Consider the following 18902-nt stretch of genomic DNA (forward strand, 5'->3'; position numbering starts at 1 on the left):
CCCGGTGTCCCCATGTCCCCACATCCTCCTGTTCCCCCACATTCCTGTGTCCCCATATCCCGGTGTCCCCATACCCCAGTGTCCCCATGTCCCCACATCCTCCTGTGCCCCCACATTCCTGTGTCCCCATATCCCAGTGTCCCCATACCCCGGTGTCCCCATGTCCCCACATCCTCCTGTGCCCCCACATTCCTGTGTCCCCATATCCCAGTGTCCCCATATCCTGGTGTCCCCATGTCCCCACATCCTCCTGTGCCCCCACATTCCTGTGTCCCCATATCCCGGTGTCCCCATGTCCCGGTGTCCCCATGTCCCCACATCCTCCTGTGCCCCCACATTCCTGTGTCCCCATACCCCGGTGTCCCCATGTCCCCACATCCTCCTGTGCCCCCACATTCCTGTGTCCCCATATCCCAGTGTCCCCATATCCCGGTGTCCCCATGTCCCCACATCCTCCTGTGCCCCCACATTCCTGTGTCCCCATATCCCGGTGTCCCCATGTCCCCACATCCCTCTGCCCCCTGTGACCCCATAGCCCCCATCCCCTGGTCCCCCCTCCCTCTGTCCCCATGTCCCCAGGCCCAGTGAGACAGTTTTGGGGTCCCCCCATCACGGCAGCACACGCGTGTGCCCCAGCCCCACACACCCACCCTGGCCAGTCACGGCCATGCAGGGGATGATACTGCACACGGTAACACGTATGTGCATAGGAACATGTCTGTACACAGGAGCATGTATGTGCATAGGATCATGTACTTGCACAGTAACACGTATGTACACAGGAACACGTATGGGCACACAGGAACACATATGTGCACAGGAACATGTATGTGCACACAGGACCACATATGTGCACAGGAACATGTATGTGCACACAGGAACACGTATGTACATAGGAACATGTATGTGCACACAGGAACACGTATGTGCACAGGAACATGTATGTGCACACAGGAACACGTATGTACATAGGAACACGTCTGTGCACAGGAACATGCCTGTGCATAGGCATATGTATGTTCATAGCAACATGGATGTGCACAGGAACATGGGTGTGCTCACAGACACACATATGTGCACAGGATCATGTATGTGCATAGGAACATGTATGTGCACAGGAACATGCCTGTGCATTGGAACATGTATGTGCCCAGGAACACGTATATACACAGGAACACGTATGTGCACAGGAACACATATGTGCACAGGAACACATATATGCACAGGAACACGTATGTGCACAGGAACACGTATCTGCCCAGGAACACGTATAGGCACAGGAACACGTATGTGCACAGGAGCATGTATCTGCACAGGAACACATATATGCACAGGAACACGTATATGCACAGGAACACATATATGCACAGGAACACGTATGTGCACGGAACACATATGTGCACAGGAACACGTATATGCACAGGAACACATATGTGCACAGGAACACGTATGTGCACGGAACACATATGTGCACAGGAACACGCATGTTCATAGGAGCACACGTGCGCAACGTGTGCACGGTGCCTGCCCCCCCACATGCGCTGCCCCGGGGCTGCCTCACGTCGGCTCTGCCCGGACCCCACTGGCCCCACTGCGCCCCCCGGCCCCCCCCCATCCATGGGGCACCCGGAGCCCGGTTGATGGAGCCACGGCAGGGGCGGCTCCCGATGGGATGGGGGCTGCCGGGTGCCAGCAGCCCATAGCCCCTCCCCCCCCCCCCAAACCACGTTTTTGCCTTTTTTGTGGTGTTTTCACCCCAAACCCAAGCTCGCCCTGGGTGGGCCGATGCCAACGCCAAGGTCCCGGAGCCAAACCCCGGCCTCGCGGCCACCGAGGGCTCGACCGCCCGGAGCCTCCCAAACCACGGCTCCCCCCCCCCCCCGCCCTGCGCTGCCCCATAGGGCTGGGTTTGGGGGCTCCGAGGGGCCGGAGCCGCAGGGACACGGCAGCCGCTGCGGTGGCTCCGGTGGCGGCGCCGGGCAAATCGATGTCTCCTGCGGGTCCCCCCCTCCCCGTTCGCTCCGTAACGGGTGAGGAATGCGGGGCCCCCGCCGCGGTCCCGTCCCCCCCCCCTTCCCTTGATTTAATATCCTGGAGCCATGGAAATAGCTCCTGCGGCCGCGAAGGAAAACACGGGATAAAGGGAACGGGAGGGAACGGGGAGCGGAGCTGGGAATGAGCCACGGGGGGGGGGAGCGAGGGAAGGGGAGCACCCCCTGCCCGGCCCCAGGGGAGCTGGCACCCAGGGGAGGTGGGCATGGGGGGGCCCAGGCACAGCGTGGGGATGGGTGCGGGCACCTGGGCACACGGGGGGGGGGGTATGGAGACCTATGGGAGCCGGGCACCCATGGGACCTGGGTATGGGGTGGGGGGGACACGGACACACAGAGAACCCGGGCACCCATGGGATGTGGGTACACGGACACCAAGAGAACCGGGGCACCCATGGGACCTGGGTATGGGGTGGGGGGGACACGGGCACCCAGAGAACCGGGGCACCCATGGGATGTGGGTACACGTGCATCCAGAGAACCGGGGCACCCATGGGATGTGGGTACACGGACACCCAGCGAACCGGGGCACCCATGGGATGTGGGTACACGGACACCCGGAGAACCAGGGCACCCATGGGATGTGGGTACACGGACACCCAGCGAACCGGGGCACCCATGGGATGTGGGTACACGGACACCAAGAGAACCGGGGCACCCATGGGACCTGGGTATGGGGTGGGGGGGACACGGACACACAGAGAACCCGGGCACCCATGGGATGTGGGTACACGGGCACCCGGAGAACCGGGGCACCCATGGGACCTGGGTATGGGGTGGGGGGGACACGGACACCCGGAGAACCCGGGCACCCATGGGATGTGGGTACATGGGCACCCAGAGAACCCGGGCACCCATGGGATGTGGGTACACGGGCACCCGGAGAACCGGGGCACCCATGGGACCTGGGTATGGGGTGGGGGGGACACGGACACACAGAGAACCCGGGCACCCATGGGATGTGGGTACACGGGCACCCGGAGAACCGGGGCACCCATGGGACCTGGGTATGGGGTGGGGGGGACACGGACACCCGGAGAACCCGGGCACCCATGGGATGTGGGTACATGGGCACCCAGAGAACCCGGGCACCCATGGGATGTGGGTACACGGACACCAAGAGAACCGGGGCACCCATGGGACCTGGGTATAGGGTAGGGGGGCCACGGACACGCAGAGAACCGGGGCACCCATAGGATGTGGGTACATGGGGTGCCAGGCACCCACGGTGTGTTGGTGTGTGTGTGGTGGTGTATGTGGGTGTATGTGTGCGCATGTGTGTGTGTGTGTATGTGTGTGTACTTGTGTGAGTGTATGTGTATGTGTGTGTGCGTATGTGCCTGTATGTGTATGTCTATGTATGTGTATGTGTGTGTGCGTGTATGTGTGTGTATGTGTATGTATATGTATGTATGTCTAGGTATGTCTATGTATGTATGTGTATATTTGTGTATATGTGCGCGTGTGTGTGTGTATTTGTGTGTATGGGAGTGTATGTGTGTGTGTATGTGTATGTATGTCTATGTATGTCTATGTATATATATGTATGTTTATGTATGTCTATGTATGTTTCTGTATATGTATATGTGTGTATGTATGTGTATGTATGTCTCTGTATGTCTCTGTATGTATGTCTATGTATCTCTATGTCTGTGTCTCTGTATGTCTCTATGTATGTCTATGTATCTCTATGTCTGTGTCTCTGTATGTCTCTGTATGTATGTCTATGTATCTCTATGTCTGTGTCTCTGTATGTCTCTGTATGTATGTCTATGTATCTCTATGTCTGTGTCTCTGTATGTCTCTGTATGTATGTCTATGTATCTCTATGTCTGTGTCTCTGTATGTCTCTGTATGTATGTCTATGTATCTCTATGTCTGTGTCTCTGTATGTCTCTATGTATGTCTATGTATCTCTATGTCTCTGTCTCTGTATGTCTCTGTCTCTCTGTCTCTCTCTGTCTCTCTGTATGTATGTCTCTGTATGTGTATGTATGTATGTATGTCTCTGTATGTCTATGTGTATGTGTGTATGTATGTATGTCTCTGTATGTGTATGTATGTACATATGTTTCTGTATGTATGTATGTCTCTGTATGTCTCTGTATGTGTATGTATGTATGTCTCTATATGTATGTATGTATGTATGTCTGTCTCTATATGTATGTATGTATGTCTATGTATGTATGCATGTCTGTCTCTATATGTATGTATGTATGTCTCTGTATGTATGTATGTCTCTATATGTATGTATGTATGTCTCTGTATGTATGTATGTATGTCTATGTATGTATGTATGTATGTCTATGTATGTATGTATGTCTCTATATGTATGTATGTATGTCTCTGTATGTATGTATGTATGTCTATGTATGTATGTATGTCTCTATATGTATGTATGTATGTCTCTGTATGTATGTATGTATGTCTATGTATGTATGTATGTATGTCTATGTATGTATGTATGTCTCTATATGTATGTATGTATGTCTCTATATGTATGTATGTATGTCTCTGTATGTATGTCTCTATATGTATGTCTCTATATGTATGTATGTATGTCTCTATATGTATGTCTCTATATGTATGTCTCTATATGTATGTATGTATGTCTCTATATGTATGTCTCTATATGTATGTATGTATGTCTATGTATGTCTCTAATGTATGTACGTCTCTATATGTATGTATGTATGTCTCTAATGTATGTACGTCTCTATATGTGTGTCTGTCTCCCTATGTCTCTCTCTGTCCCTGTCATCCTTGGAGCCCCCCCCGCGCTGCACCCGCGGCCCCTTTAAATCCCCTCCCGCGGCCCGGCCCAGCGGCCACCAGGGGGCGCGCGGGGGCGGAGTCGCGCGTGCGCAGGAGCCGTCGGCGGCCGGAGGTTGCGGGCAGGCCCCGGTCCCGGTTCCGGTTGTCCCGGTTCCGGTTCCGGTTGTTCCGGTTCCGGTTGTTCCGGTTCCGGTGGTCCCGGCCCCGCCCCCGCCGCGGGATGTGCTCCCTGGCGCTGTTCCCGCCGCCGCCGCCCCCGGGGGACGTCACCGCCTACGAGAGCAACAACGTCCTGGTGAGCGCGCGGGAGCGGCCGCCGCTGCCCCTGCAGAGCCAGGTGAGAGCGGGGGGGGGCCCTGACCGGCACCGGCCCCATTCACCCCCCACCCCCATCCACCCCCATCCCCGTTCACCCCCGGCCACCCCCGTCCCCATTCACCCCCCGCCCCATTCACCCCCACCCCATTTCCCCCCCGTCCCCATTTCTCCCCCGGCACCGTTCAGCCCCATCCCCGTTCACCCCCCACCCCATTCCCCCCCGGCCCCATTCACCCCCGTCTCTCCCCCCCCGCCGCGCCTCCCGCAGCTCCCGGCCCTGCCCGTCCTCAGCCTGCCCCGGGACGCGCTCAAGGCGCCCTCGCGGCCGGAGCTCGGCGCCCGCCCGGCCTTCATCCATCACCGGGAGGCGCTGTGGAAGCGGTGCCTCGGAGCCTGGTGAGCGCGGGGCCGGGGCTGCGGGAGGGAGGCCGCGGGGGTGCGGGGAGGGAAAGGTCCTTAAGGGGGAGAGCTGAGAGCAGCTCCAGAGCCTGGAGGGGCTGCAGGGAACCTGGAGAGGGGCTTGGGACAAGGGATGGAGGGACAGGGACAGGCCAAGGGGAATGGCTTGAACCTGCCCGGGGGGAGACTGAGCTGAGCTCTGGGGCAGAAGCTCTTCCCTGTGAGGGTGCTGAGGCGCTGGCACAGGGTGCCCAGAGAAGCTGTGGCTGCCCCATCCCTGGCAGTGCTCAAGGCCAGGTTGGACACAGGGGCTCGGAGCACCCTGCTCCAGTGGAAGGGGTCCCTGGGGCTGGATTGGGGCTGGGGGAGCTTTAAGGCCCCTTGAACCCAATCCAGGCTGGTTGAAACCTGGGGCTCCACGAGGCACCCAGGAGCTCAGCAGGCCCCGCAGTGAGCAATGGGTGCTGTGGGGGAGGGCAGAGGTTTGGAGGCCCCGATGTGGGTTCGGGGTTAGGGCTGGGGAGGCCGGGCTGGGTTTGGGCTCCCAGCAAGGGCTGACGGAGCTCTCGGTGCAGGCGGGAGCTGGGGCTCTGCGGGGTCCTGAGGGAGCTCAGCAGCGCCGAGGAGGAGGGTGAGTGCCTGGAGCTCCCTTGAGCCCCCTTGGGTTCCCTTCATCCCCTCTTCCCTCATCCCCATCCCTGCTGCAGGAGCCCTCTTGGGTTCCCTTCATCCCCTGTTCCCTCATCCCCACCCCTGCTGCAGGAGCTCCCTTGGGTTCCCTTCATCCCCTCTTCCCTCATCCCCATCCCTGCTGCAGGAGCCCTCTTGGGTTCCCTTCATCCCCTCTTCCCTCATCCCCATCCCTGCTGCAGGAGCTCCCTTTGGTTCCCTTCATCCCCTGTTCCCTCATCCCCATCCCTGCTGCAGGAGCCCCCTTGGGTTCCCTTCATCCCCTGTTCCCTCATCCCCATCTGTGCTGCAGGAGCCCCCTTGGGTTCCCTTCATCCCCTGTTCCCTCATCCCCATCCCTGCTGCAGGAGCCCCCTTGGGTTCCCTTCATCCCCTCTTCCCTCATCCCCATCCCTGCTGCAGGAGCCCCCTTGGGTTCCCTTCATCCCCTGTTCCCTCATCCCCATCCCTGCTGCAGGAGCTCCCTTTGGTTCCCTTCATCCCCTCTTCCCTCATCCCCATCCCTGCTGCAGGAGCTCCCTTGGGTTCCCTTCATCCCCTGTTCCCTCATCCCCATCCCTGCTGCAGGAGCTCCCTGCCCCCCCAGCCTGTCTCTGCAGCCCCCCCGTGGTGCTGATGCTCCTCGTGCCCCGCAGGCCTGCGATGGCTCAAGTCGGGCTCCAGCTCGGTGCTGGCCCTGTGCCGCTGGCTCTCCTCGCTGCACGGCTCCTTGTTCCCACACCTCTCTGTGAGCTTTCCTTTGCTGGGGACTGAGGGATGAGGGATGGGCGGCCCCATGGGGGAGATGGGGGGGGCACTGGGATGAGGGATGGACACCCCGATGGGGGAGCTGGGGGGGCACTGGGATGAGGGATGGACACCCCCATGGGGGAGCTGGGGGGGAGGCACTGGGATGAGGGATGGACACCCCTATGGGGGAGCTGGGGGAGGCACTGGATGAGGGATGGAGACCCCCGGGGGGAGCTGGGGGAGGCACTGGGATGAGGGATGGAGACCCCCATGGGGGAGCTGGGGGGGGCACAGGGATGAGGGATGGACACCCCGATGGGGGAGCTGGGGGGGCACTGGGATGAGGGATGGACACCCCCATGGGGGAGCTGGGGGAGGCACTGGGATGAGGGATGTACACCCCTATGGTGGAGCTGGGGGAGGCACTGGATGAGGGATGGAGACCCCCGGGGGGAGCTGGGGGGGGGGGCACAGGGATGAGGGATGGACACCCCCATGGGGGAGCTGGGGGGGGCACTGGGATGAGGGACACCCCTATGGGGGAGCTGGGGGGGCACTGGGATGAGGGATGGACACCCCCATGGGGGAGCTGGGGGGGGACACTGGGATGAGGGATGGACGCCCCTATGGGGGAGGCACTGGATGAGGGATGGACACCCCTATGGGGGAGCTGGGGGGGGCACTGGGATGAGGGATGGACACCCCCGGGGGGAGCTGGGGGGGGGGCACAGGGATGAGGGATGGGCACCTCCATGGGGGAGCTGGGGGGGGCACTGGGATGAGGGATGAGGGATGCACACCCCTATGGGGGAGCTGGGGGGGCACTGGGATGAGGGATGGACACTCCCAGGGGGGAGCTGTGTGGGGAGCACTGGGACAGCAGTGTGCTCCAGGAGGGATGGGGTTGGAGGTGGGAAGGGGCTTTGGATGCTTTGGGGTCCCCCCTGCTCACCAGAGGTGGGTCCTGAGCTCCCAGCTCAGCGTTGGGCCCTGTCCCTGCAGCTGACCAGCGAGGACATGATCGCTGCCTTCTCCCAGGCCGTGGACTGGTGAGTGCTGAGCTCCAGGGCTGGGGGATGAGGATGGGACCTCCTGGTTGGAGGTGCTCAGCCTCCCCTCGCCCTGCCCCATTGCCTCTGGCTGCGGGTGGCAGCAGGAGGCACAGCGTGCCCCGTGGTGGGGGCCAGCATTAGGGCTGGCAAAGCCCTCCCCATCCCAATCCCCATCCTGGGAACAACCCCCGGGAATGGGCCCGTTCAGCAGCAAGAAGGAGCTTTTATTTCCCTGGAGGCTCTGGAACCGCCTCCGTTCCATGGGGCTCTGGCGCTGCCCCATTGCCAGGAGCCCCTCACCCTGCCCCGTGCCCCCCCTCAGGGCCGGCTGCAGCATCCGGGCCTTCGCCTGGCACCCCCACACCAGCAAGTTCGCTGTGGCTCTGCTGGATGACTCCATCCGTGTCTACAACTCCAGCAGGTGAGGCCCGGGGCTCCGCGGTGCCCCAGCTCCACCTCTCCCATCCACATCCAGTGTGTTCTGAACCTCCCCCCAGGTGCTCCTCTCCCCATCCCATTCCCCGTGCAGGGACATCATCCCCACAGCTCCAGTTAGAATCACAGAATGGTTTGGGTTGGAAAGGACCTTAAGATCATCCAGTTCCAACCCCCTGCCATGGGCAGGGACACCTCACACTAAACCAGGTCACCCAAGGCTCTGTCCAACCTGGTCTTGAACACTGCCAGGGATGGAGCATTCCCAACCTCCCTGGGCAACCCATTCCAGTGCCTCAGCACCCTCACAGCAAAGAATTTCCTCCTTAGATCCACTCTAAACTTCCCCTGTTTCAGTTTGAACCCGTTACCCCTTGTCCTGTCACTGCAGTTCCCTCCCCACATCTCACTGCTCACCCAGCATGGGGCTGGGATGTGGGCAGCCCACGGGAGCCTCCATCCCTCGAGGTGTGCTGGGGGTCACTGCAACACCGGGGCCACGTCCCGTCCCCGTCCCCCCCCCATTGCCATTGATGCTTCAGGGCTGACCCCCGGGCTCTGGGAGGCCTCAGCTTTGCTCTGGCCCTGGCAGTGCCACCATCCCCTCGCTGAAGCATCGCCTGCAGAGGAACGTGGCCGCGCTGGCCTGGAAGCCGCTCTGCGCCTCCATCCTCGCCGTCGCCTGCCAGAGCTGCGTCCTGCTCTGGCACCTGGATCCCACCTCCCTCTCCACGAGGTGGGGACGTCCCCTCCGTGTCCCCGTCCCCATCCCCATAGCATGATTGGGGCAGCCCTGGTGGCTGAGCCCTGCCCTCCCCTGCAGGCCCTCATCCGGCTGCGCTCAGGTGCTGGCCCACCCCGGGCACAGCCCCGTCACCAGCCTGGCCTGGGCACCCAGCGGGGACCTCCTGCTCTCTGCATCGCCGGTGGACACGGCCATGCTGGTGAGCGTGGGGCCGTGCTTCCAACCCCGCGTGCCGCAGCGGGTACCGGGACTGGGAGCACGCCATGGGGCCAGCGGGGCCGGGAGCCACGGGGGGACCTGGACCCTTGTGGAGCACAGACCCAGGCTGCAAGAGCAGCTCCAGAGCCTGAAGGGGCTGCAGGGAACCTGGAGAGGGGCTTGGGACAAGGGATGGAGGGACAGGGACAGGCCAAGGGGAATGGCTTGAACCTGCCCGGGGGGAGACTGAGATGAGCTCTGGGGCAGAAGCTCTTCCCTGTGAGGGTGCTGAGGCGCTGGCACAGGGTGCCCAGAGAAGCTGTGGCTGCCCCATCCCTGGCAGTGCTCAAGGCCACGTTGTCCCCTCCAGGTCTGGGACGTGTCCACCGAGAGCTGCGTGCAGCTGCAGTGGTTTGGAGGCGGGGGGGTCACCTACTTGGCCTGGTCTCCCGATGGCAGCAAGGTGCTGGCAGCCACCCCCTCGGCCGTGTTCAGGTCAGCTCCTGCCCTTGGCATCGCTTCCGTCTGCGCCAGACCCCTGCTTTGTGTCCTTGCTGCTCCCGTTCCCACTGCAGCCAATGGGGGGGGATCGGATCCAGCCCCGTGGGGCAGATCTATGGGGTTCTCCCATTCCCATCCGCTCTTCTCCCCTGCAGAGTGTGGGAGGCGCAGATGTGGACGTGCGAGCGCTGGCCCACGATCACCGGGCGCTGCCAGGTACCGGGGCGTGTTCCCCCCCACCCCTGCCCCATTGCCAGCCCCACACCCCCCCGCAGTGGGTGCTGACGTGGGCCCTGTGCCCCACAGACCGGGTGCTGGAGCCCCGACGGCAGCCGCCTGCTCTTCACCGTGCTGGGGGAGGCCGTCATCTACTCCCTGTCCTTCTCCGAGTACCGAGGTGAGGCCCTGGGGGGCCCGGATCCGCCCCCCATTCCCCTCCTAGAGGCCCAAAGTGGGGGGGCCGGGCCGGGGCTGAGCGGGTTTTGTGTCCCAGGGGAGATGCAGGGGCAAGTGGGAGGCTCCAAAACAGCTTCCATAGTGGCGGACCTGTCCGAGACCACCTTCGAGACGCTCTATGGGGAGGAGAGGTGGGTCCGGCCCCGCTGACGGTACCGGGGAGCAAAGGGGGGGTCCGTGCCCCCCCGGCGCTGGGCTCTCACTGCTGCTCCTGCCGCTTGCAGGGTGGGGGGAGAGGTTCACTCCATGGTGTGGGACCCCACGGGCGAGCGCCTCGCGGCCATCATCCGAGGTGAGGAGCTGGGCACGGTGGGCTCAGCCCCCAGCCCTCTGGGATTCATCCCAGTTCCCCCCCCCCCACCAGCCGGGTCCAACCCCATGCAGGGGCTCCCTGTTCCCGTTGTTGCCCACGTTCCTCCTGGAGCCCAGCTGGGCCCCTTGGCTCCAGCCCCGGGATAACGGAGCCCTTCGGGTTGTCCGGGACAAAGCAGAGCTTTGAGGAGCACCGGGACGTGGTGCTGGGGGTGCAGGGAGGCACCCAAGGCTGGGTCCAAGCTCGGTTTAAAGTGGGGGGGACGACACCCCCATAGCAGCCACCCTCTGCCCTGCGCACATCCAGGCAGGTCCTGCAGGGATCTCGGTGCAGAAACTGGGACTGGATGGGAAATAAGCTCTGCATTGGAGGGATGGGGCCCCAAGGAGTCCCCAGGACCCAAAGCCTGGAGCTGGGGGGGTTTCAGTCACGGAGGGGTCCTTGGGAGCCCCATGAGGACTCCAATGGACGAGGGCCCCCTCCTGCTCCTCCCTCCCTCCCTCCGCAGGCAGCCCCGACGCGCCCGGGACCCACACGGTCGTCGCCCTGTTCCGCACCCGCAACAGCCCCGTCTTCGAGCTCCTGCCCTGGTGCGTGCTGCAGGGCCGGGGCTGGGGCCACTGCGATGGGGTCAATGGGGAGAAGCTGGGGCTGCCCCATCCCTGCCAGTGCTCAAGGCCACGTTGGGCACGGGCTCAGAGCGCCCTGCTCCAGTGGAAGGGGTCGCTGGGGCTGGAGGAGCTTTCAGGTCCCTTTTCTGCTTCTTTACCCCACACCCAGTTGTGGTTTGGCCACCTCATCCATTACCCACCTCAGCCCCCATTGCTCTGGGTCCCCGGTGGGGCCCAGCCCTCTCCATCTGCCCATAGCCCCCCCCCATTGACACCAATGCCCCCCCATGGCCATGCTCTGACCGCAGCTCCTCCTCTCCCCTGCAGCGGGTTCCTGCGGGGCGAGCGCGATGCCCAGCCCCAGCTCATCGCCTTCCACCCCTGCTTCGACCAGGGAGCCCTCCTGACTGTGGTGAGTGGGCCCTGGGGTCCCAAAGCGCTGCCTGGGGTCCCAAAGCGCTGCCTGGGGTCCCAAAGCCCTTCCTGGAGTCCCAAAGCCCTGCCTGGGGTCTCAGAGCCCTTCCTGGGGTCCCGAAGCCCTTCCTGGAGTCCCAAAGCCCTGCCTGGGGTCTCAGAGCCCTTCCTGGGGTCCCGAAGCCCTTCCTGGGGTCCCAAAGCCCTTCCTGGGGTCCCAAAGCCCTGCCTGGGGTCTCAAAGCTCTCCTGGGGTCCCAAAGCCCTTCCTGGGGTCCCGAAGCCCTTCCTGGGGTCCCGAAGCCCTTCCTGGGGTCCCAAAGCCCTGCCTGGGGTCTCAAAGCTCTCCTGGGGTCCCGAAGCCCTTCCTGGGGTCCCAAAGCCCTGCCTGGGGTCTCAGAGCCCTTCCTGGGGTCCCGAAGCCCTTCCTGGGGTCCCAAAGCCCTTCCTGGGGTCCCAAAGCCCTTCCTGGGGTCCCAAAATCCTTCCTGGGATCCCAAAGCCCTTCCTGGGGTCTCAAAGCTCTCCTGGGGTCCCAAAGCCCTTCCTGGGGTCCCGAAGCCCTTCCTGGGGTCCCAAAGCCCTGCCTGGGGTCTCAAAGCTCTCCTGGGGTCCCAAAGCCCTTCCTGGGGTCCCGAAGCCCTTCCTGGGGTCCCAAAGCCCTGCCTGGGGTCTCAAAGCCCTTCCTGGGGTCTCAAAGCTCTCCTGGGGTCCCAAAGCCCTTCCTGGGGTCCCGAAGCCCTTCCTGGGGTCCCGAAGCCCTGCCTGGGGTCTCAAAGCTCTCCTGGGGTCCCAAAGCCCTTCCTGGGGTCCCAAAGCCCTGCCTGGGGTCCCAAAGCCCTGCCTGGGGTCCCAAAGCCCTGCCTGGGGTCCCCATTGCTGTTCCCAGGGGACATCAATGCGGTGGGTGAGGAGGGATGTGGAACACACCCCCCCCCTCCCCCCCGGAAGGCAGAGAGCAGGGAGGGGGGAAGGTCCTTGCTGGGATGCGCATAGGGAATAACGCATCCCGGGGATGCGCACAGGGGATAACGCACCCCCTCCTCCTGCTCCATCCTCTGCCTCCCGCAGTGCTGGTCCACGGGCACCATCAGCCACATCCCCCTGTTCTTCATCAGCGCCCACGGCCCCTGCGCCAGCCCCAGCCCCGGCCCCGGCCTGGCCAGCACCAGCGTGCGGGAGCAGCCGCTCTTCTCGGAGCTGTGATGGGCTCCACATCCTCCTCTTCCTCCTCCTCTTCCTCCAGGGACCCAGCGTGGCCTCGGGGGCCTCCAGCCCCTCCTCCGGGGCTCGGTGCTCGGGAGGCTGTGATTAAAGCTGGGTCTTCCTCCCCGAGCCGTGCTCTTCCTCCCCGTGGGACAAGGGGCGATGGGTTCGGACTGGAACAGGGCAAGAGCAGGTTGGAGATAAGGGAGCTCTTCCCTGTGAGGGCGCTGGGACACTGGGATGGGCTGAATGGAGAAGGTTTGGATGTCCCATCCCATCAAGGCCGGGTTGGACACAGGGGCTTGGAGCACCCTGCTCCAGTGGAAGGGATGCTGCTGAACCCCAAACCCAGCCCATTTGGGGCAGCAGCTGGGCCAGACCAAGCACTGCAAAGGTTGTGGGGAGCAGATGCCCCCCCTGCCCCAGCAGTGCTTAAATCCTGGGATTACACATGGATAATCCCTGGGATTACACTGCAATCGCTCGGCTACAGCCCGGGGCAGGGATGAGGGGGAGAGCGTGGGGACCCCCAATCCTCCCCCAGCACCCCAGATCCTCCCCCAGCACAAGGACCCGGGGCACAATCAATGGGATACGAACCCCTCCGGTGCTTGGGGCAGGGCCGGACCCCTCTGGCTCCAGCTCAGAGCTCGGTGCCGAGCATCTCCATCTCCTCCTCCTCCTCCTCCTGCTGCTGCTGCTGCTCCCGGGCTGGCAGCGCCCGCAGGTACCGGAGCTGCAGGCGGGAGCGGGCCCGGCTCCTCCGGACGTGCCTCCCAACGCAGAGCAGAACGGCCCCGAGCCACCCGCCCATGGCCGCCAGCACCGCGGCGTCCGGGGCCCGCGCCGGCCCCTCCGCGCTGCCGTTGCGGCTGCTGCTGGCGGGGGGCAGCGGCGGGGGGGGACGGCAGCGGGGCCCCACGGAGCCGTGGGGCAGCGCCAGCAGCAGCAGCAGCAGCCGCGCTGGCCCCATGGCCCCGAGGATGGAGCTGGAGCGAGGAGGGAGCCGCTCCCCGCCCCCCCCCCCCCCCCGGCCTCTGCTGCTGGATGCGCGGTGGGGGGGCAGCGGGAGCCCAGCACGGTGAGGGGGGGGGGGGGGTGATGCCCGCACCCCAAGGACCCCCCCCACTGGGCACAGACTGGGCTTGGGAACCAGCACACGCAGGAGTGGGGACACGCTTCAGCTCCAAAGTCTTGTTTGGGGCTTGCACCATCCCACACCGGGATGAGGGGCAGTGCTCCCCCTCCCGCCCCAAGCCCCATAACAACGATGCCATCCCATGCCTTGATCCCCGCATCAAAGGGTCCCTTTGGGGGTGCCGGTGCCAGGAGGGGCCTCCTCCCCTTTGTGCTGCTCCAGAGTCCTCCGGGCCATCTCCAGGGCCCCCTCCCGAGTGCGGTGGCCGCCGATGAAGCCGGTGGCGTGCACGAAGACGCAGCCGGGGATGCCGGAGAGCCGGGATAAGGCCTCGTCCCGGAGCCCCCGCCAGGGCTCGGGCAGGGGCAGGCTGCAGGGAGGGAGGGGGGGGCAGAGGGTCAGAGCCTGCTGCCGGGGCTGGGATATGGGGCTGGGAATGGGGCTCACCGGCTCTGGAAGGAGTGCGGCGCCCTGGGCACGCTCTGCACCCGCCACTGCCCGGCCCGGTCCGGGAACAGCACCAGCAGCAGCGGCTGCGGCAGCGCCAGCTCCCGCTCCAGCCGGAAGAGGAGCTCCTGCCATGGGCACCCGGCCTGAGGCAGCTCCAGCACCGCCCCACTGCTGTCCACCTGCATGGGGGGCACGGCGGGGGGACACAGGGGGACATGGGGGGCACGGTGGGGACACGGTGAGGACACGGGGGGGGGGGGTCACAGTGGGGACATGGGGGGGTCACAAAGGGGACACAGGGGGACATGGGGGGGCACGGTGGGGACACGGTGAGGACACGGGGGGGGGGTCACAGTGGGGACATGGGGGGACATGGGGGGGGTCACAGTGGGGACATGGGGGGACACGGGGGGGGGTCACAGTGGGGACATGGGGGGGTCACAGTGGGGACATGGGGGGGTCACAAAGGGGACACAGGGGGACATGGGGGGCACGGTGGGGACACGGTAAGGACACGGGGGGGGTCACAGTGGGGACATGGGGGGACACGGGGGGGTCACAGTGGGGACATGGGGGGGTCACAAAGGGGACACAGGGGGGACAGGGTGGTCACGGTGGGGACATGGGGGCACACGGGGGTCACAGTGGGACACGGGGGGGACATGGGGGGACACGGGGGGTCACGGGGAGACACAGGGGGACATGGGGGTCACAGTGGGGACACGGTGAGGACACGGGGGGGGTCACAGTGGGGACATGGGGGGGTCACAAAGGGGACACAGGGGGGACAGGGTGGTCATGGTGGGGACATGGGGGCACACGGGGGTCACAGTGGGACACGGGGGGGACATGGGGGGGTCACAGGGGGGACACGGGTGGGACAGGGTGGTTACAGTGGGGACACAGGAGGGACACAGTGGGGACATGGGGGCACACGGGAGTCACAGTGGGGACATGGGGGGGACAAGGGGGTCACAGTGGGGACATGGGGGGCTCATGGGGGTCCTGTCCCGTGCCTCAGTTTCCCTACAAGCACCTCACCCCGAGCGTGTCTCCCTGGGGGTGCACGAGTTGGGGGGACACACATCGGGGTGCAGAGGAGCAGGGGGAGGTGGGGTGGTGGGCACGGGGCGGGGGGGATCCAGTGTGTGGCTGTGAGTGGGTACATAGGGGACAGGAGGGGGGCATGTGTGTGAGGATAGAAGGGTGCAGGGGGGTTGCAGGGCTATGATGAGGATACAGCGGTGCAGGGTCAGGGGTAAAGAATAGGGGGCTGCAGGGCTCTGTGTAAGGATAGAGGGGTGCAGGGCTGTGTTTAAGGGTATAGGGGTACAGAGGGGTGCAGGGCCATGTGTAAGGATATAGGGGTATAGGAAGGGTGCAGGGCTGTGTGTAAGGTTATAGGGGTGCAGGGCTGTAAGGATATAGGAATGCAGGGGGGGTGCAGGGCTGTGTTTAAGGGTATAGGGGTACAGAGGGGTGCAGGGCCATGTGTAAGGATATAGGGGTACAGGAAGGGTGCAGGGCTGTGTGTAAGGATATAGGGGTGCAAGGCTGTGTGTAAGGATATAGGGATGCGGGGGGCTGCAGGGCTGTGTGTAAGGATATAGGGATGCGGGGGGGTGCAGGGCTGTGTGTAAGGATATAGGGGTGCAGGCGGGTGCAGGGCTGTGTGTAATGATATAGGGGTGCTGGAGGGGTGCAGGGCTGTAAGGATATAGGGTGCATTGGGGGTGCAGGGCTGTAAGGATATAGGGGTGTAGGAGGGGTGCAGGGCTGTGTGTAAGGATATAGTGGTGCTGGAGGGGTGCAGGGCTGTAAGGATACAGGGGTGCAGAGCCATGTGTAAGGGTATAGGGGTACAGGAAGGGTGCAGGAGGGGTGCAGGGCTGTGTGTAAGGATATAGGGGTGCAGGAAGGGTGCAGGGCTGTGTGCAAGGATATGGGGTGTTGGAGGGGTGCAGGGCTGTAAGGATACAGGGGTGCAGGGTCATGTGTAAGGACAGAGAGGTGCAGGGCCATATATAGGGATATGGGGTGCAGGGGCCCCCGTGGGCCATGCAGGGATGTCCATGTCGAGGGGACCTGCCCCCCCCCCCATCACCGCACTGCTCCCCCCCCAACCTCTGACCCCCCCCAGCCCCCCAATGAGCACCTCAAAGCGGCGCTGGATGCTCTCGTGCACCAGCGCCCGCGCCGGCAGCCAGCTCCGCTGGCAATGGTCCACGCGCTCCAGGAACTCACTGCGCACCAGCTCCATGGCCCGCTGGAACCCGGCCTTGGTTGGGGGGGGAAAACACACACAGGGGGAGGGCTCAGGGGTGGCACAGGCCGGGGGGGGTGTGGGGTGGCCCCGTGCTGCCCCCATGGCCCCATCCCCACCTCGGTGTCCTGGTCGGGGTCGTTCCAGCGCGGGTTGAGGCGGCCGACGCGGGCGCTGAGGGTGCTGCTCAGGGCGTAGCGGGGCTCCCCCTCCGCCTGCGCGATGCCGTTGTCGATGGCGTCGATCTCCTCCACGAAGCTCTCGTAGAGCTGGGGACAAAGGGGGGCCCTGTGCTATGGGGTGCCCCCCATCCGTGGGGGGGAGCTGGGGGAGATCCCCCCCACCCAACCCAGAGCCTCCATACCTGGTCATAGAGCGCAGCCACCACGGGGCCGTCCTCCAGCTGCCCCAGCAGCTCGGCCAGGATCTGGGAGCCGAAGTGGCAGTAAATGAGCCCGGCGCTGCTGAGCTTCGTGCTCCAGGGCTTGTCCGGCCGGAGGCTCCGCATGGAATGGGTGAAGGATCTGCAGGGCCGGGAATGGGCTGGGATGGAAAGGACCTGAAAGCTCCTCTCTGCTGCTGCACTGGCCCCTTGGAGCAGGGATGGAGCCTGTGGGTGCTCCTGCAGCGCTGGAGCTCAGCTCCTCTCTCTGGGATGGATCTTATCGGGGCCAATGGCCCCAGCTCCGGGTGGGGTCGAGCCAGGTTTGCTCATCCCTGTTGGCAAACGGTGTCGGGCCCTGGCTCCGCGTCTGCCAGCGCTTGCATCAGGTCGGTCTGAGGATGGGTGCTGGCGTGAGGCCATGGCTTGGGAACGAGGGCACAGCCTGAGCCGGGCTGGCGCCAAACAGAGCCACAAGAGATGGAAGAGAACCCCAGGGTGGAAGGGACCTGAGAGCTCCTCCAGCTCCAGGGACCCCTTCCACTGGAGCAGGGTGCTCCGAGCCCCTGTGTCCAACCTGGCCTTGAACACTGCCAGGGATGGGGCAGCCACAGCTCCTCCGGGCACCCTGTGCCAGCACCTCAGCCTAAGATCTTCCATCGTGGGACCCCCCCCAACACCCAGGGGACCCCGCTCTGGTCGCGGGGCGGGGGGGCTCACCTCTGGTGATGGTCATAGCGGTGCCGCTCAGGGTCGTACTCCCCCCCCACATCCACCACGACCTCGCACTGCGCCAGGCGCTGTGGGTCCCGGGTGCGCACCACCTCCGCGTCCTGTGGTGCAGGGGTGGGGGGGTGTGTGTGTAACATTGGGGAGCCCGGGGGAGGGCCCCCCCCCAGGACCTGCCCCTGGTGAGAACCGGGACCATGAGCGGCACTGAGAACTAACGGGGGACCCCAAGGGGAGGCCCTAAGGGTGCCCGTGCGCCTGACAGGGACTGGGTACCCAACGGGGGCCTGCGGGTGGGACCGGAGACCCCAGAGAGGGGCTGGGGACCCAAAGGGGACCCCTCCGGTACAAACGGGCCCCGCACGGAGGGACCGAGGGACCAAAGGGTGGCCTCGGGGTGGGAGCAGGACCCCAGAGGGGCCGCGGGTCTGAGGGGGGCACGAAAGCACCGGAACCCCGGGCCCTGCCCCCGGTTCCCAGTGGGCGGCGGCGCCGCTGAGGAGGCCCCGGTGGCGGGGCCGTACCCGGAAGCGCGGCAGCAGCCGCAGGAGCGCGCACGCCAGGGCCTCATCGCAGTGGAAGGTCCCGTCGTGGGTTCCGATGCGCGGCGCGGCCCCGGTACCGACCCCGGTACCGACACAGGCCCCGGCGGCGGCGGCCATGATGCGGGCGGCGCGGCGCATCACATGACACTGCGCATGCGTCATCCCCCTGCGCGCCTGCCCCCTCCACCCCGCCGTGCCTCGGTCTGCGCATGCGTCAGCCATGACTTCACCTCGCCCCGTCGCTCTGCGCACGCGCAGCTTCACCCGGTCGCCCCGGAGTGAGACGGGGGTGGAGCCAAAGGGCGGTGGGGGCGGTGCCAAGGGTCGAGCCAATGGGCGGGAGCGAATTCCCGGAGGCCACGCCCTCCCGCCGCAGGGTACACGTGCGCAGGCGGGCACGCGGCCACAGGCACGTGCGGGCGGGAGACACGTGTGCACGCGGACACGGGACACGTGCGCACACGCGGGACATACATGTACACATGGCACATGGCATGTGCACG

The 18902-nt window shown here is 64.3% G+C and overlaps 2 protein-coding genes across 2 annotated transcripts; one reads left to right on the forward strand and one right to left on the reverse strand.

Annotated features, from left to right (window-relative positions):
• Nucleotides 1–5039: 5039 nt before the first annotated feature.
• AAAS (aladin WD repeat nucleoporin) lies at nt 5040–12941 on the forward strand. The gene is made up of 16 exons (XM_061443423.1): nt 5040–5163; nt 5413–5540; nt 6119–6174; nt 6869–6960; nt 7965–8011; nt 8337–8435; nt 9042–9185; nt 9273–9393; nt 9763–9887; nt 10049–10109; nt 10200–10290; nt 10387–10480; nt 10574–10641; nt 11171–11252; nt 11601–11685; nt 12758–12941. The coding sequence occupies exons 1-16, from the start codon at nt 5047–5049 to the stop codon at nt 12890–12892; spliced, it is 1545 nt and encodes a 514-aa protein (XP_061299407.1). The 5' UTR covers nt 5040–5046; the 3' UTR covers nt 12893–12941.
• Nucleotides 12942–14146: 1205 nt separating this feature from the next.
• On the reverse strand, nt 14147–18561 carry MYG1 (MYG1 exonuclease). Its single transcript, XM_061443421.1, has 7 exons — nt 18379–18561; nt 17846–17958; nt 17108–17267; nt 16863–17012; nt 16636–16758; nt 14478–14659; nt 14147–14400 (listed from the first exon to the last, which is right to left on the reverse strand). Exons 1-7 carry the CDS (start codon nt 18559–18561, stop codon nt 14190–14192), a joined length of 1122 nt encoding a protein of 373 aa, XP_061299405.1. The 3' UTR covers nt 14147–14189.
• Nucleotides 18562–18902: the final 341 nt, after the last annotated feature.

The sequence above is a fragment of the Pezoporus flaviventris genome, unplaced genomic scaffold (genome assembly GCF_033815535.1).
Source record: "Pezoporus flaviventris isolate CSIRO_AGI_PZ_B2104156 unplaced genomic scaffold, CSIRO_AGI_Pfla_v1 ptg000356l, whole genome shotgun sequence".
Lineage (NCBI taxonomy): Eukaryota > Metazoa > Chordata > Aves > Psittaciformes > Psittacidae > Pezoporus > Pezoporus flaviventris.

What these genes read in the sequence shown, in the direction of transcription:
- AAAS (XM_061443423.1), top strand. Translation starts at nt 5,047, where the DNA reads ATGTGCTCCCTGGCGCTGTTCCCGCCGCCGCCGCCCCCGGGGGACGTC. An exon ending in TTCTCCCAGGCCGTGGACTG is followed by an intron (nt 8,012 to 8,336) that starts GTGAGTGCTGAG and finishes GCCCCCCCTCAG; the next exon opens with GGCCGGCTGCAGCATCCGGG. An exon ending in CGTGTCTACAACTCCAGCAG is followed by an intron (nt 8,436 to 9,041) that starts GTGAGGCCCGGG and finishes TGGCCCTGGCAG; the next exon opens with TGCCACCATCCCCTCGCTGA.
- MYG1 (XM_061443421.1), bottom strand. Translation starts at nt 18,561, where the DNA reads ATGACGCATGCGCAGTGTCATGTGATGCGCCGCGCCGCCCGCATCATG. An exon ending in ACCCCGACCAGGACACCGAG is followed by an intron (nt 16,759 to 16,862) that starts GTGGGGATGGGG and finishes CCCCCAACCAAG; the next exon opens with GCCGGGTTCCAGCGGGCCAT. An exon ending in GCATCCAGCGCCGCTTTGAG is followed by an intron (nt 14,660 to 16,635) that starts GTGCTCATTGGG and finishes CCCCCCATGCAG; the next exon opens with GTGGACAGCAGTGGGGCGGT.